The sequence below is a fragment of the Xiphophorus hellerii genome, chromosome 20 (assembly GCF_003331165.1).
Source record: "Xiphophorus hellerii strain 12219 chromosome 20, Xiphophorus_hellerii-4.1, whole genome shotgun sequence".
Taxonomy (NCBI): Eukaryota; Metazoa; Chordata; class Actinopteri; order Cyprinodontiformes; family Poeciliidae; genus Xiphophorus; species Xiphophorus hellerii.
The window spans coordinates 16,980,283-16,994,475 of NC_045691.1; the positions used below are offsets into that span (position 1 = coordinate 16,980,283).

Below are 14,193 nucleotides of genomic sequence, written 5' to 3' on the forward strand. Positions count from 1 at the left end.
TTAGCACTTGATGTGTAGTATAATGTGGGTTAGTTTAAATTTATAAGGCCTCTAGAATTGAATGATTTCATGATGGGGGAAAAACAGACATTTGTCAAGTGGAAGAAAACAAATGCATGTGTTTTTTTATTGCAGTGCACATCTTTTACATCCTGTTTATGGAACCACATCTTTTGGACAAGAGCTGTATCAGCTTTACTCATCTAGAGTCTGAAAGGTGTTCAAAAAGGCTCAAGTATTATACGATTGGATCAAAAGTATGTGTGAAGAGTAATTTTCAAAGTTTTTCCATTAAATCTAAACTGGATTTAGGCCATTAGAACATAGCTTGATCCAAACCATCCTTTGTCAGGGTTTTCTGTTTTCCTTGAATTGCCCTTAATTTGGCTCTGTACAGTTTCTCTGCCAAAAAAGTGATCCCACAGCCTAATACTGCCACTGCCATTTCTCACCTTTGGCATAGAATGCCTTGAGAAGGATTTCATACCCTTTGAACTTCACATTTTGTCACACTACAAACAACTGTGAATGCAGTTTAACATGGATTGAAAGCAATATACCAACACAAAGCAGTACAAAATCAAAAAGTGAAGAGAAAATGATACAGAATTTTCAATTTCTTTCGACAACTAAATACACGGTAGCATTCATGGAAAACATAACTTTGAAGAAATTACACCCAGGGACAGCATAAGAAGGGACTAAATGCAAATTTACACAACACACTTCAAATTTCTTTGTGGGGAAAATAAAATATTTTTTATTTCCCTCGACAATTATGTGCGTTTTTTTGTTGGTTTATAATATGAAGCACTAATAAAACAAACACTTTTGGTTGTAACAAAAGGAAAACTAGATGATTAAACTTCAAAGGACATGAATACTTTGGCTTGGCTGCTTGTCCGCAATGTACGAATAAACTTTAAAAGTAGCAGAAAATATTCAGTACTAAAAACTGGAAAGGCAGTAACTAAAATAAACACAAAACTCCTCAGAGCTGTGAAAGTCAGGTTTATTTCTTCACCAGCTATAACTGGAGGTAGTAACAGAAGCCAACAAACAAACTTTGCTAGTACGTTTATGTTTTACACAAGAGCTCATTCATCATTACTTTGTAACCAGGCAGCTAAATCTGAACTCCCTCATTTACCAAAAGAACAATGAATCCTGTTATCTGAACAGACACAAATAAATACAATTGCAGTCATAATAAAACATGTAAAAATTAATACTTTCAAAAAGCACAAACACTTTATTTTTTTATTCAGCCAGGATTGGAAATTGCACTTGTACAAACAAAACACACAATGGCACTGCACTTGATACTGTATGACCAAAATGCAAATACAAAAAGATGTATTAAAAAAGTACTAAAAAAACCTCTTCATGAATAAAATCTGAATGAATACTAGTATGTTTTATTAACTTATAAATCTTTAAATAAATTTGCATGAAAATATTGTTCCTCAGTCATTATGAGTTTACTCATGGACTGGCAAAAATTGGCACAACTGAAGTTTTGCCACAATTTTGCCAAGCTGATTACAAAACCAAATCTACTCTCCACTCCATCACCCTACATTAGGGTTATAGCAATATGTAACATCATTTCCTGAAAACATATACCTGGTCAGCACATTGGTTGCTCCAGTTACTGGCTTTGATTTAAAACAAACCAGATCAAGGCGAAAGAAAGCAGAGCTTGTGAAACTCCTTCGTCTCTGTCGTTCGAATTTGACCCAATAGGACAAATAGTTTTGTTTTCAAAAACTAACAATCTCCTACTGTACTGCTAAAAATAAATTAGGTTACAATATATTCAGAGAGCTCAATGTTTGACCAGGGAGCAGGCGGGAAAGCATACATCTCAGTTAAAAATACTGACTAATTCAAGCATAATTTAAAGAAGGAATCTGTTAGGAGGAATAAGTAGTAAAAAGTGCTCAGTTGTGGTAACAGACAAAAGTAATCAGCGAGGAATCCATATCTGTCCTTCCTCTGTTTCAGCAGTCAGTGGCGCATTTACTTGGAAGACTGATGAAATCCAAAGGGACGCTGGCGCATCGAGTCACTTTCCTCCCTCACACTGTGATAAAAACTACATTAAGTGTTATGGCACTCTTCTATAATGTTCTTGGCAAATACTGGTGGTTGAGTTCGCGTCTTTGCACAGATATATCCTGGAGTGTGTTAACAGTCACACTGACGGACTTTTTTTTTTTTTTTTAAGGTCACTTGTCTTGACGGGTTTACTGCAATGGAAAAGAGAAAATGATCAGCGTTCAAGCTTCTGTTGACATGAAGTTTAAGAATAAAATGGACGCTCTAGATATCTGATGCAAACAAATAGGAACGTGAGGAAATAACTGATTTCATTACAAAACAAGAATTACAAGAAGATTTAGGAAATGCATCACTGCATTTTGTAGAACTAATGATTTCTGTGGAATTACAAGGCTTTCATTTAATACTGGGGATTTAGATTTACCCAAACATTTAGACAACAGTTTAGTTTAGCCTGACTTAGTCTGAACATTTAAACTGAAGTGGATCAGAACCTGAGCTAAAATAACTCGGCTGTTCACAGTGTTACTGAGCTGAATGTATTACTGGAAAGTTGCTCTACTTTCACCTTTTTCTTTTTAGAGCACAAATTTGTTACAGAACATGCTGGGCAAAAAAAATGTCAATATTTTAGAAATCTATGGTCATGGTATACTTACTGTGAAAGAAAAAACACAGTAATGCTAACCATACTAATCATTTCAGCTGTTGATATGACATCCTAAACACAGTTTGCAATGTAAACTATCTGTAATTGAAAAGCACCTAAAATTGCTAGGTACTGTATATTATAGTACATATTTCAGTGATTTTTAGTTTTGTGTTTCACTCTCACTTGATCTCACTGTACGTTTGGCTCTTATTTTCAGCTTTAATTTTGTTTTTAACCCTCTTTAAGTACATGAGGTCAACAATGGTTTGACCATCCTTTCCAGTTACATACTACATTTCTCGCAGATTATATTTTAGAGATCATCTGAAATTGACTAAATGTTAGTCAGAAAATTAACAATGTGCTTATTGAAAAGTTGTTTCAAGTATTCTAAGCTATATAAATGTACATTTAAAAACAATTGTTGTTCCTTCACCCTGTAAGTAGATGCTGTATAGAACTCCTAATAAAAAGACAAATATTCTAACCCAACAGATGATTTATAATTGCAGAAAAAGATCAGGAACCTGATGTTAGAAGTTTTAGCTACAACAAAGATGGTCAAGCAAAATAAATAACAACTTAAGCTCTAGAAATATAAAAAAACATCTCATTTGCTGTGAGTCCTGCAGTTTACCATCTGACTTACATGGTGGCTGGAGGAAGCTCCCTTGCCCTTTGCTTTACCCTTTCCTCCCGCCGCTGTAGCACTGTTGCGGCGTGCCTGCTCGTGGTCGAACTCCAAATCCTCGAGGCGCTGAGTTAAAGCCAGTTTCTGCTGAATAGCCATCCGTAACAGTGAGTTCAGCGTCTTCTTCTCGTCCTCAGCTGCAGCCAGCTGCCTCTGCATGTCATCCAGCTGGGTCACATACTCATCGCATCTGAGAGAGAAGAAGAGGTTTAGAACAACATAGGAGAGGGGAAAAAAGGAAGATGGCACGGATACACATTTCTGCCACTAGGAGGAGTAATGTGGCTGAAGTTGTAATTTTATTCCCAAGACAACTTTTCCAGATGGAAGGATGGATTTCCTGCAAGCTGAGTCAGTATTACATCAGACTGCTCCCACAATGCTTTGTGTCTTTATAGCTAGAAAGACAAAATAATTATAAAGGAAAAGTGCAGAGATTCAGATTTCCTTAAGTCGTTTGAAAAAAGCAACATCAGGAAATACAGAGGTACTAAATAAGAACTACTGGAGGTCATCTGCACCTGCTTTTAAAATTAAAATGCTGACAATATGCATGCTGTTGGCAAGTCTCATAATTTTCCTTCATGTTTGGGTTGAATAGAGAAAGTTACTGGTGCCACTTAAATTAGAATATCTAAAAGTTTATTCATTTATAAAAAGAAAACTGTAGAAAACAAATTTTGATCATTCTGGTGCCTCTTGCACTCCAAATAAAAGGCAACATTTACTTTAATCTAAAAAAGCAAGTCTTTCTTTTTCTCTTCAGCGCAAGTCAGACTTAACATTGTTTTTGGTTCAGGAGTGGATTAAAACATCCTACAAACTGTGACATGAGCCACAGTTGTAGCTCATGTCCTGCTTTGATTCACAATCATCTCAAAGGTATTGTTATTGCTGTTCCTTGTGCACCTTTTGCCACCCCAGTTTTTTCTTCCACTCAATTTCACATTAATGTACATGTATAGAGCTCTCAGGACACCATGTTTTTTTAGCCAAATCTTTTTGTGGCCAACTTTCCTTCCTAGCAAGTCAGAAGTCTACCCCAAAACTGTAGGCCAGAATATACCTCTCATTTTTCATTCTAATTTGATGAGAAAGTGAATTTGGGGTTTTCATGCACGCGAAACCTACAATTATTAACCTTAGCAGACCTACAGAAAATTGTTGCCAAATACTACTGAGTGTAATAAACCAATGTCACAGTTTCACTTTTGCAATGAATTAGTGACTTATTAGCTAATTAACCTTTCAGTGATATTACTATCTGTCTGAGGTACGCTATTGTCAAAAGTAAAAGTTTGTCCAATTTGTTTAGTATGTTTATTCTTTCTTCTGCTAAGAAGTTGTAAGGATCTTATACGATTGTCTTCGGTTTGCTCAGAATAAAAGCCAGAACAGAAGTCACATTTTACCTTGTAGCAAACATGGCCCGAAGAGAGGAGAAAGTAGCTGCGTCCTCCTTTAGAGCCTTGAGTTCATTCCGGAGCTTCATCATCGTCTCGGTAACCATGGCCTTCTCACTGTCGTATTTGCTCTTGAGGTTGGCCAGGGCAACTTCTGCCGTCTAAATGGATGTTTTACATTAGTATTAATTTCTTGCGATTCTGAAAACTGTAACAGACAATACATATGAGACAAATAGCAAATGTAAAATCCTCCTCTGACCTGTTTGTTGGCCTTGAGCACAGCTCTGAGAGTGGCAATTTGTTCCCTTTTGGTGCTGAGAAGCGACTTGAGTTTGAGAATCTCCTCCATGCAGGCCTCTTTGTCTTTGTCTGCCACGGCGCTCAGCTCCAGGTTAGCGAGCCTCTGACGGGACAGCTCTGTGGTCCGGTCCACCGCCTGCTGCAGGTGGCGGATCTGATCCCTGATGATGGCTACCAGGTTGTAGATGTTCATGGGTTCGGGGCGATGCTCTGGAGCTGAGGCAGTCACCACAATGCTGCAGGACTCTGACTTTCCATTGTCGTTCTCACCCATCAGCCCACTGGTGAGAAGAACAGTCTGCTGCTCCTTCCCTTCCTGCCCTCGTCTCATCAAGGCTTTGCCATCTTTGTAGTAATCAAGCATGACCCGATTGGGAGTCTCATTGTTGCACATGCACACGTGGTTGTAGAGATTGGCCAGCTCTTCGCTGAAAGCTATGAGCTCATCCTGGGCGACATTGAGGCTTCCGAGGGATTCTCCTGCAGCTGCCGTGGCCAAACGGAGCTCCCTCTCCAGGCGGGACACCTCCACTTTATCCGCTTGGTTAATCTTCTCCAAAGAGAACAACTTTGACCTGAGGTCTTGGACGTCACTCTCCAACCGCGCTCGCTCGTCTTCGTACTTGGTTCGACACTCCTCGTACTGAGCCCTCAGGGTCTTCAGCTCCTGCCTCAGTTCTCCGGCTTCAGAAACGGCCACAGTGTACTTGCACTGCAGGATCTCCGGCCCGTTGATGTCCAGCTCGTAATAATCTCCGTCATCATGGCTGTCCCTGTCTTTCTCGGTGTCGAGGGCAGACTGGCGCTCCTTGCTGGCCTGGAGTTTCCGCATGGCACTTAGATTTTCAGTCAGCTTGTTGACGGTCTCCTTCTGCTCAGACACCGTGCCGTAGGCCTGCTCCAGCTGCTTCTGGTTCTCCTGCAACGAGTTCATCAGGGCCATCTTCTCCCGCTCAACCTGACGCACAAACAAAATAAACCTCTTAAATGATGTCAGTCACTTTTTCTCTTAATAAATATCTAATCAATCCTATATGAAAAAGTTTGTTACTAACCACTGGTTAGAATTCGCTCAGTCTCATAATAAAAACTTAATTCAGTCAAGATCTTTTTCAATAATATATAACTTATGCTAGGGACAATGCCTGTCCTCTGGTTGATAAATATAAACAAGCGAAGTCTGAGATATTACACTTAATGTTATCTGAATCTGCAATTCAAACATGCATCTGAATTTCTTTACTTATTCAGATGTGCTGTCCTGTGTAATACATTACTGTACAAATCCCATTGGTTTTAACTGTTTAAAATTCCACATTAAATTAATTGCTTGTACTGTGACTTTTGTCACTGTTGAGATTTTTAGATTTTTAGTTTCTCAATACATTATCAAACTGTTCTGTTGCCCATCATTAAGGCAAAACTACAACCACAGATCAGATCAAATATAATTTGATAAGTTTAGAAGTGACAATTCTGGAGTGTTGAAAGAATGACACTGAAACTCTATATAATTAGATTTCATCTTCATAACGTCTTAAAATTAATGGTAAAGTAAAGTCCTGGCTTTATTCACACTATCAAACCACCACTTTGTTAGGAGCAGTAAACAGTTTAGCTGAAAATATTTAATAGGAATCAATGTTTAGCCTGTGGCCAATCAGAATCAAGCATTTGATAAAGAACTAGTCTAAACAACATTAATTTTTGATTAATAAAGCTAAAACACATGGGCTTAGATAACATACTCCTTTCAGAGAAAATAAAATAATACTCAAAGTGCATCTCAGCATCTAATACCTGAGCAAGCTGCTGCTTCAGCTTCTGTATCTCAGAGATGTTGAGCTCACTCAGCAGATCATCCACCAAGCTAGGAGCTGGCTTGAAGGCCTCTCCTCTCTTGTTCACCAGCGTTCTGTTGTCCTCGTCGCTGTCACCCATCTTCACCAGGCCGTTCTCGAAGCCTCTGATCAGATCGTCGTTGTCAGGTTCGTGGATGGTGGAGGGATCCTCGTGGAGTTTGGGGTTATCGATGGAGATATTAAAAGAGCTGCTGTACACGGACCCCCCAATGGTCATGTAGTGGGAGAGCTCTTTGCGTAGCGTGGCCTTCTGCTCACGCTCCGTTTTAATCGTTTCTAAAGCTTCTGTGAGCTGTCGCTCTGCGATTTCTCTCAGACGCATAGCATCCTCCAGCTGGACTTTGGACACACTGGGAGTCCTCCTCCAGCCGACGGATCTCATGCTTAAGACCTTCGAACTCCACCTGTACACATTGTCAAATTATACATAAAGCAATAATTTCACTTTGCTGAGTGGGGTTTACTATAATTGTGCTGATAGTCAAAAAGAACTTCAAAAACAGCAGCAGCATTAAAGATTTTTAGATGAATACATGTAGAGGAGAAAAAACACAGCAATGTCTCTAAACTTTGTTTTAAATGTCAAATTATTTGTGTGTCAACCTTTTTCATAGTGAGAACAGAGACATTATATGTTAATTTCTCCACACCTATCTATGAGGGAAATAAATTCAAAGCAAAAAGTAATTGTGAAGAAAATTAGCGTCAGAAGAGTTTGCACCCTGCAATCAACACTTTCTAATATCCCTGCTCTAATATCTCACATGGATAGAGAAAATAGAAAAATCATCTTTGAAGATTCCCATCCGTTTTATTCTGTAAAATCCCACCAGGTCGTCCGTTTATGCTCTCCTCTCTTCAGCTCACTCCACAGGTTTTCAATAGGATTTATGTTTAGGGACCGAGATGGCATGGTAGAAATGTGGGTTTGTTGTCAGGCACGGTATTTAGAGATACCAAGAAATGTGCAATATGTGGTTCAGCTAAAAGTGTTTTCTCTTAATGCAGAATTTGTTTCCCTTCACTGAACAAATTCACTCAAGTTAAAAGGTCCCTAAATTTAACCTCTTTGACCTGGGTCAAAGAGGTTAAATTTGTCTAACTCTGCACATATTTTCTTATATCATAAATTTTACCCCGTAACATTTGATGTAAACCAGTTTATTTAACAATATAAGACTATAAGCATCTGCTTTATTTCTGTAGTAGCCGATGTGTGTGGGTCTGTCTTAGTCGTAACACAGCAAAAGAATCAGATTCACGTACAAGAACTTCATGACAATCGTCCATTTTTGGGACTTTGCTGGTCTCACCTGGTTCTGCCGCAGCACAGAATACTTGTTTCTGCAGGGAGATGTTCTCCTCCTCCAGCTCAGTGTAGTCCTGGAGAAGTCGAGCTTCTCGAACTTTATACTCTCTGATGTCGTCTCGAAGCTGAGCCCGCTGCAGCTCTGCCACATCTGAATTCTGGACAGGAAAGGTGACAGAACAGAAATAACTTTATTTTTCTGCAGCTGAACACTGGATGTACTTTAGTTATTGCAGGAATTATAAACTCATTCCAGGTCAAATTAGGATCAGCGTGTAAGCACAGAGCGCAGGTCAAGATTTAGAGAGGAAATGACAGCAGGAGGACACTGTCCACCTAATAACTCAGGCTACAAAGAGACTTTTGAGGACATTCTCTGTTTTACTAACTATGGACCATTACATCATCTTTCCTGCTGGACAAATTCAGAACTGACCCCTTTCTTGTTGCAAACACTACTATCTCGCTAGGGGGAAATTACTACCTTAAAATACAAATAAATTAATCTTGAAAACTTTGATCCTATTTTGTGAACTCAAAATGCATGCATTTTCTGTCAAACTCCTTTTATTTTAATTGCCAGAATATTTTCCAGTAATTATTCCTTAGGGAAGGAATAACTTTTCACTCACAATGTACCTTTTTCTCACAGGAACCAGGAGCTGAAAAAAAGTTTCTGGGAAAGAGATTTTCTTCAATGGTGAAGCAGTAAAATTAAAATAGGACGGACTATAGCAGACCCAAATAGACAGAACTGAGAAGTTATTTAATGACTAATCCTAAAACACAAAACAAAACATGCTAATTGAAAAGTTTTAATGTACTGAGTTGCTCTTTGTTCTCTTATTGAGATGGACAATAAGATGCAGCAGCTGATTGTGATTCCACCTTTACAGGGAATTAAATCAACACAGTTAAAATCAAACTTAAGCCTGTCTCTTTGCTTTCTTAGAGAGTCTTAAATTGCTGCTTTTACTTCAGTGCGTTTAGAAAATGTTCATAGTGGACAAAAAGGAGATTTAATAAAAACCCATGCTTGAAACACTCCATTTTAAACTGCACTAAAAAAAAAGGCAGGAGGTTTACCTCTCTCATTTCGAGAGCAATGGAAGACAGGCGATCATTTTCTGCTTGAGCACTTGAGAGAGACGCTTTGGCCTGTCGGAGATCATTCTGCAATTCCAGGACCTTCTGCTGGTACAGAGCTTCTTTACTGGCAGACTCCATTATCAGCGACTCCTCCCTGCTTTCCCCATCTGCTGCCACCTTCCTGTGGGTAGAATGAGCCTGTCCAAACGCCTAAAGACAGACCAACACAGGAAACATGAAAACAAGCCAATTTCATCAACGATTAAGGAAAAAAAAAAAGCTGTTTTAAGTTGCAGATTTAGTTGTACATTAAAAAAATATATATATTAGTGAAAAACTAAAGTGTTTACATTCATTGTAAAGCAAAACTACCTTTTCAGTTTTATTGTCTTAAAATTTGAAATCAAACTAACATATTTATAAAATCTAACATTTCTTTCGATACTTTCTGCTTCTTTATTTTTAACGGTACAATTTCCTCAATTATTTTGAAGGACAAACAAAAAAAAAAACCTGCAAGATTTAACTGGACAAATAAATACATTTCTAAAAATGCACTTTATTTAAAAGAATATAATGAGCTGGTAAATATGTGTTTGAGTTAAATGAAGCCGTTGAAAATGTTTTATTTTTCGAAAATGGCATAAAATCATGATGTACATGTACTCTTCACAAATTGTTTTCTGTTCTTTAAGTAACGTTTCACCCAATTTAGTGCCACATTGTTTAATACCACATTGTTCCAATTTACTGATTAAAATGCTGTGATTTATAATCAAACACTTTTCTGAGATCAATGAACACATCCACAAATTTATTTTTATCTATAGAGTTAGAAATGTCCTTCAATTAGTGCATGTGATACTGGTCGTTTACTTCAGAAGCCATATTGATGATTCACAAGTAGTTGATGTTTTTCAATAAAATTGTCTAGTCTGCTGTTGAGTAGCTTTCCCAGGATTTTGAAATATTATGAAAAGCAGAAAAGTTGATCAGATCCACAAAGCTGCGGCTCTGCCACATGTTGCGATTTGAGGAACAAGCAGCAGTCTGCTGTCATGATTGGTGCTGCTGAGGAGATGACTCCAGATCATCAGTCAGAGTCATAAGACACGATGCCAGTGACGACAACAGTAAGCCTGCTTAATTATTAGAGCGTGATGAGCAATGGAATAACCTAATGTGGAGATACCCAACAAGAGTTTCTGAAGTCGTCACTCATAGAGACTCAGAAGAGAAAAAACCTAAGTTCCTCATTTTGACTTGATATTTAGCCTACTTAGTAAGAATGTATCAAACATATTTGGTATCAATAATAATTGCTTTGACCACTGTGACTAAGATCTAGAAACCATTTAAGCTCTCACTGCAAGTAAAACGCCACACAATGAGCAATTCCCAACGTGGAGAAGCTGAGTACGTTGGATGAGCTGGAGGACAGTAAAACAGAGCCATTACACTGAATAATTCAGAGTGAGCAACATTCAGAAACTAGCAAGTACAACAGCTATAAAAAGCCAAAGTGGAAGTCCTTCAGGGAGCAGTTCCTCTACTGATAACATGGTTAGAAGCTCCAAGAACACTCAGAGGGGAAAACCGAACATCCTCTTTTTAAAACATGGTGTGATTTTTTCCCACAAGTTGAGATCTTAGATGCCATATAAACAAAGACATAAGAGGTGTTCATGTCTTCTTGCTTTGGGTTCATAACATAACACAAATGACTAATCTATCCAGATAATGGAAACAAAGTAAAATTTATTATTTCCATTTCAGGAACAAAAGTTTTATTTAGATTGCTTCTGGCCAACATTTGCTGTCTTGGTACTGAGACAAATTATATTTTAATGACTTTACCACCTTTATACCTTCTAAAGCTTATGTTGATTTAAACAAGTGTCACCAATTATATCACTGCCATAGAGAGGCTCCATGTACATTACTCAAATAATTAGCAAACACTAATTGTTGTCCAGGTAATTCATTGGTATATGCATATTATGTGCAGTGATATTTAGATAATAATGAAAATATTGTGCAGCCTTACCTATCACACCACTTTCCTGTAGGCTAATCAATTCAAGGCATGTACTGTTTGTATTTAATTTAATTCATAGACATAACTTATATTTTAAGAACATTTAAACCTGTAAAATAATAATAATAATAACAATAATTATTATTATTGTCATTTCAACAATAAGTTGTATATGCCATAGGAAATATAAATAATTATTTATGCTACAAAAAATACTGTTGAATTTCTTAAGAAACAAAATGTAACATTTATATATCATTGTCAGAATTTAACATTCAAGCTTAAATTGAATTTGTATGCAAGTTGAAATTGTCTTTGCTTCTAATAAGTGCTTCTATTTTTAAAGCTATCAAAACTTTTAAAACTCAATAATCTGAGTTTTATTCTAATTTCATTGTCAAGGCAGAACATTTACTAAAGATTAGTTTAGTGAATGTAATCCAGAATTATTTTTATTGCTTTTAAGTCACAGGTTTCAGTGTAAATTGAGGGATATATTTTGCACAGAATTTCAGCTTTCAAACACTTCCAGCTGTCCTACATAATAATATTTATTTCTAGTTAAAGCAAATTTTGCTGTCATGATATTTACTTTAGTATCTGCAGCTGCTGTTTACTGTTATTGTAGTTTAACTTTGAAGTGAGTTGTGCATGCAGGAAAAACATTGAAGTTTGCTGTAGTTATGAGCTGGAAATGTCCATCTAAACAACCCTTTGAGACAAGAAAGGGGAAGTGGATAAAACCTGATTAGGAGATATTATCTCACCAAAGATTTACTTCTCAGTGCTCAAAAGGAAATGTCTGCAGCATGTTTGTATTTTCAACCACCATCAGACTTTTCTTCAGAACTCACCCAACAACAGAACAACAAACTTTACAAATACAATTAAGTTACTGAGGTTTATTTGACTAGAGGGCTTTAGTTTTCACATACCCAGGGCAAGTGTGGGCAAGTGACCAAGATGTTGCTTCTTTGCCTAGTTTTCCTAGCATAAGAAAAACATTGTTTATTGTATACTTAGTGGATCCTAACCCAGCACACTTGCTAATAACCATGATTAACACATGCGCAGTACATTTAAACCACTATGTGCGATATTAACCAGGTTAACGTGCCTCCCGGTCACAGTCAGGGTTACCACTGACAGCCTGTCAGCATTTTAAACATATCCGTCTGCGTGGCTTAGACCTCAGCTTACCTCCTTCAGCTGATCTAACTCCTGCCGGACCGTCTCGTATTCCGTCTCCATCTCATCGAATCGCTGCTTGAGCTGCTGCTTCTCCTCCAGGACGGCCAGCCCGTACTCCGCCGCCTGGATCTTTTCGTGAGTTGTCTCTCGCAGCTCGCGGGTCAGACGGTCCACCTCGACTCGGAGCCACTGCGGCCCAGCTTCGGTCACCAGCACCGCCTCGGGATAGTCCTGCTCCTCCATAGACATCTTGGCGAATCGCCGATTCAGACCGTGACGGAACCCAGCCCTGACTTGGGTTTTAGCGGGGGGGGGGGGAAAAAACAAAAAAACTCCGAACGCCGCAAATCACTGTCCTCTTTGTTTGAACCGCATTGTCGCGGTTTGAATGGCGTCTTGCTCCTTCTGCTTTTCCCCCCCAGTCACAGACGTCGAAATGCGTTTAAATTAAATAGTTTTGTCATCCTCGATGACTTTCCTCAGTCTCTTCATGAGGCAGCCAGAGGAAACTTCAGTTGAGATCATCGATTGGAAAAAGCTCTCCACACATCTTTCAAATCTACGTGACTGTAGAGGGAATTGTAGTTTTGAAGGAAATGCTAATGTCACATTGACTGTCTGGTACAGCTGGGACGTTGACTTCAACTACCAGAGTGCATAGCGTGACTTCCAGAGGATACATACTGACAACATAAGTTAATTCAAGGCTGCCATCTAGAGGTTTTACCATGAAACTACATTTATGTCCACGAAACGGGTAATGCGTTGATTTTTATCTACAGTTTAATGGTCGAAAACAAAATATCTACTTTCAACTCAGAGCTGCCTTACTATTTCCTCTGAACGTGATCATAATTAAGTTTTAAGAGACATTTTAATGGGAGGTTTAAAGGTAGAAACAGTACAGTGTGCCTTTGAATGTTGCAGAGCGCCCCCATAAGGTGAGAAATGCAAAGAAAACTTTGACCTTTCAAGACTGCCATCAGGCTTATAAATCTGCAGTTAGACTTAAAAAAAAGTAAAGGAGCTACAGCAGAGCGTGAAGCCCTGTGTGCATGGCTTAATAATAGCAATAGTTATAAGTGGACTAAGTTGACTGGTTGTGGCTTAGACCTAACAGTCTCTTACACTAAGCAAATATATATATATATATTATTTATTTTTTCAACAGAATGTATTCAGTTGTACTAAAACATGAACAAAAAAACGTATTCTCTACTATTTGATTTCCCTCGAAAGTGTTAGGTCACAGTTTTAATTAAAAAAATTAAAACTGTGAAGTAAATGTGAATGCAAAACAACCAGGAGAGGGACTTTCCTTTTGTGCCAACTCATATCTGAGTGGTTGAACCGGCTTCAGGAAGTTGTCAAATAAATGTTGATTGTCTTGCTGTTGTTATACCTGCTTGGAGAGCTCTCCCAGCTACAGCTGAGTTTACATGGTATGTACACCTGTTCTCAAAGGTATTTGCTGTGATCTTTAACCTTGTTAATGCTAAGCTACTTTCAGTGTCTTTATCTACATTTTAGTATTATATTGCTTTATACTCGGCTCCCTCAGTATTTTTTTTTCTTATTAGTAAATCGTGTT

General features: G+C 38.1%; 1 protein-coding gene across 1 annotated transcript; it reads right to left on the bottom strand.

Moving 5' to 3' along the window:
• Positions 1 to 991: 991 nt before the first annotated feature.
• Positions 992 to 13,023, bottom strand: LOC116710547 (protein bicaudal D homolog 2-like). Its single transcript, XM_032549660.1, is given in 10 exon segments — positions 992 to 2,252; positions 3,366 to 3,597; positions 4,820 to 4,971; positions 5,073 to 6,071; positions 6,914 to 7,312; positions 7,314 to 7,379; positions 8,289 to 8,309; positions 8,311 to 8,442; positions 9,371 to 9,583; positions 12,612 to 13,023. Coding segments are annotated over 10 exon segments (2,457 nt in total). The 5' UTR covers positions 12,852 to 13,023; the 3' UTR covers positions 992 to 2,249.
• Positions 13,024 to 14,193: the final 1,170 nt, after the last annotated feature.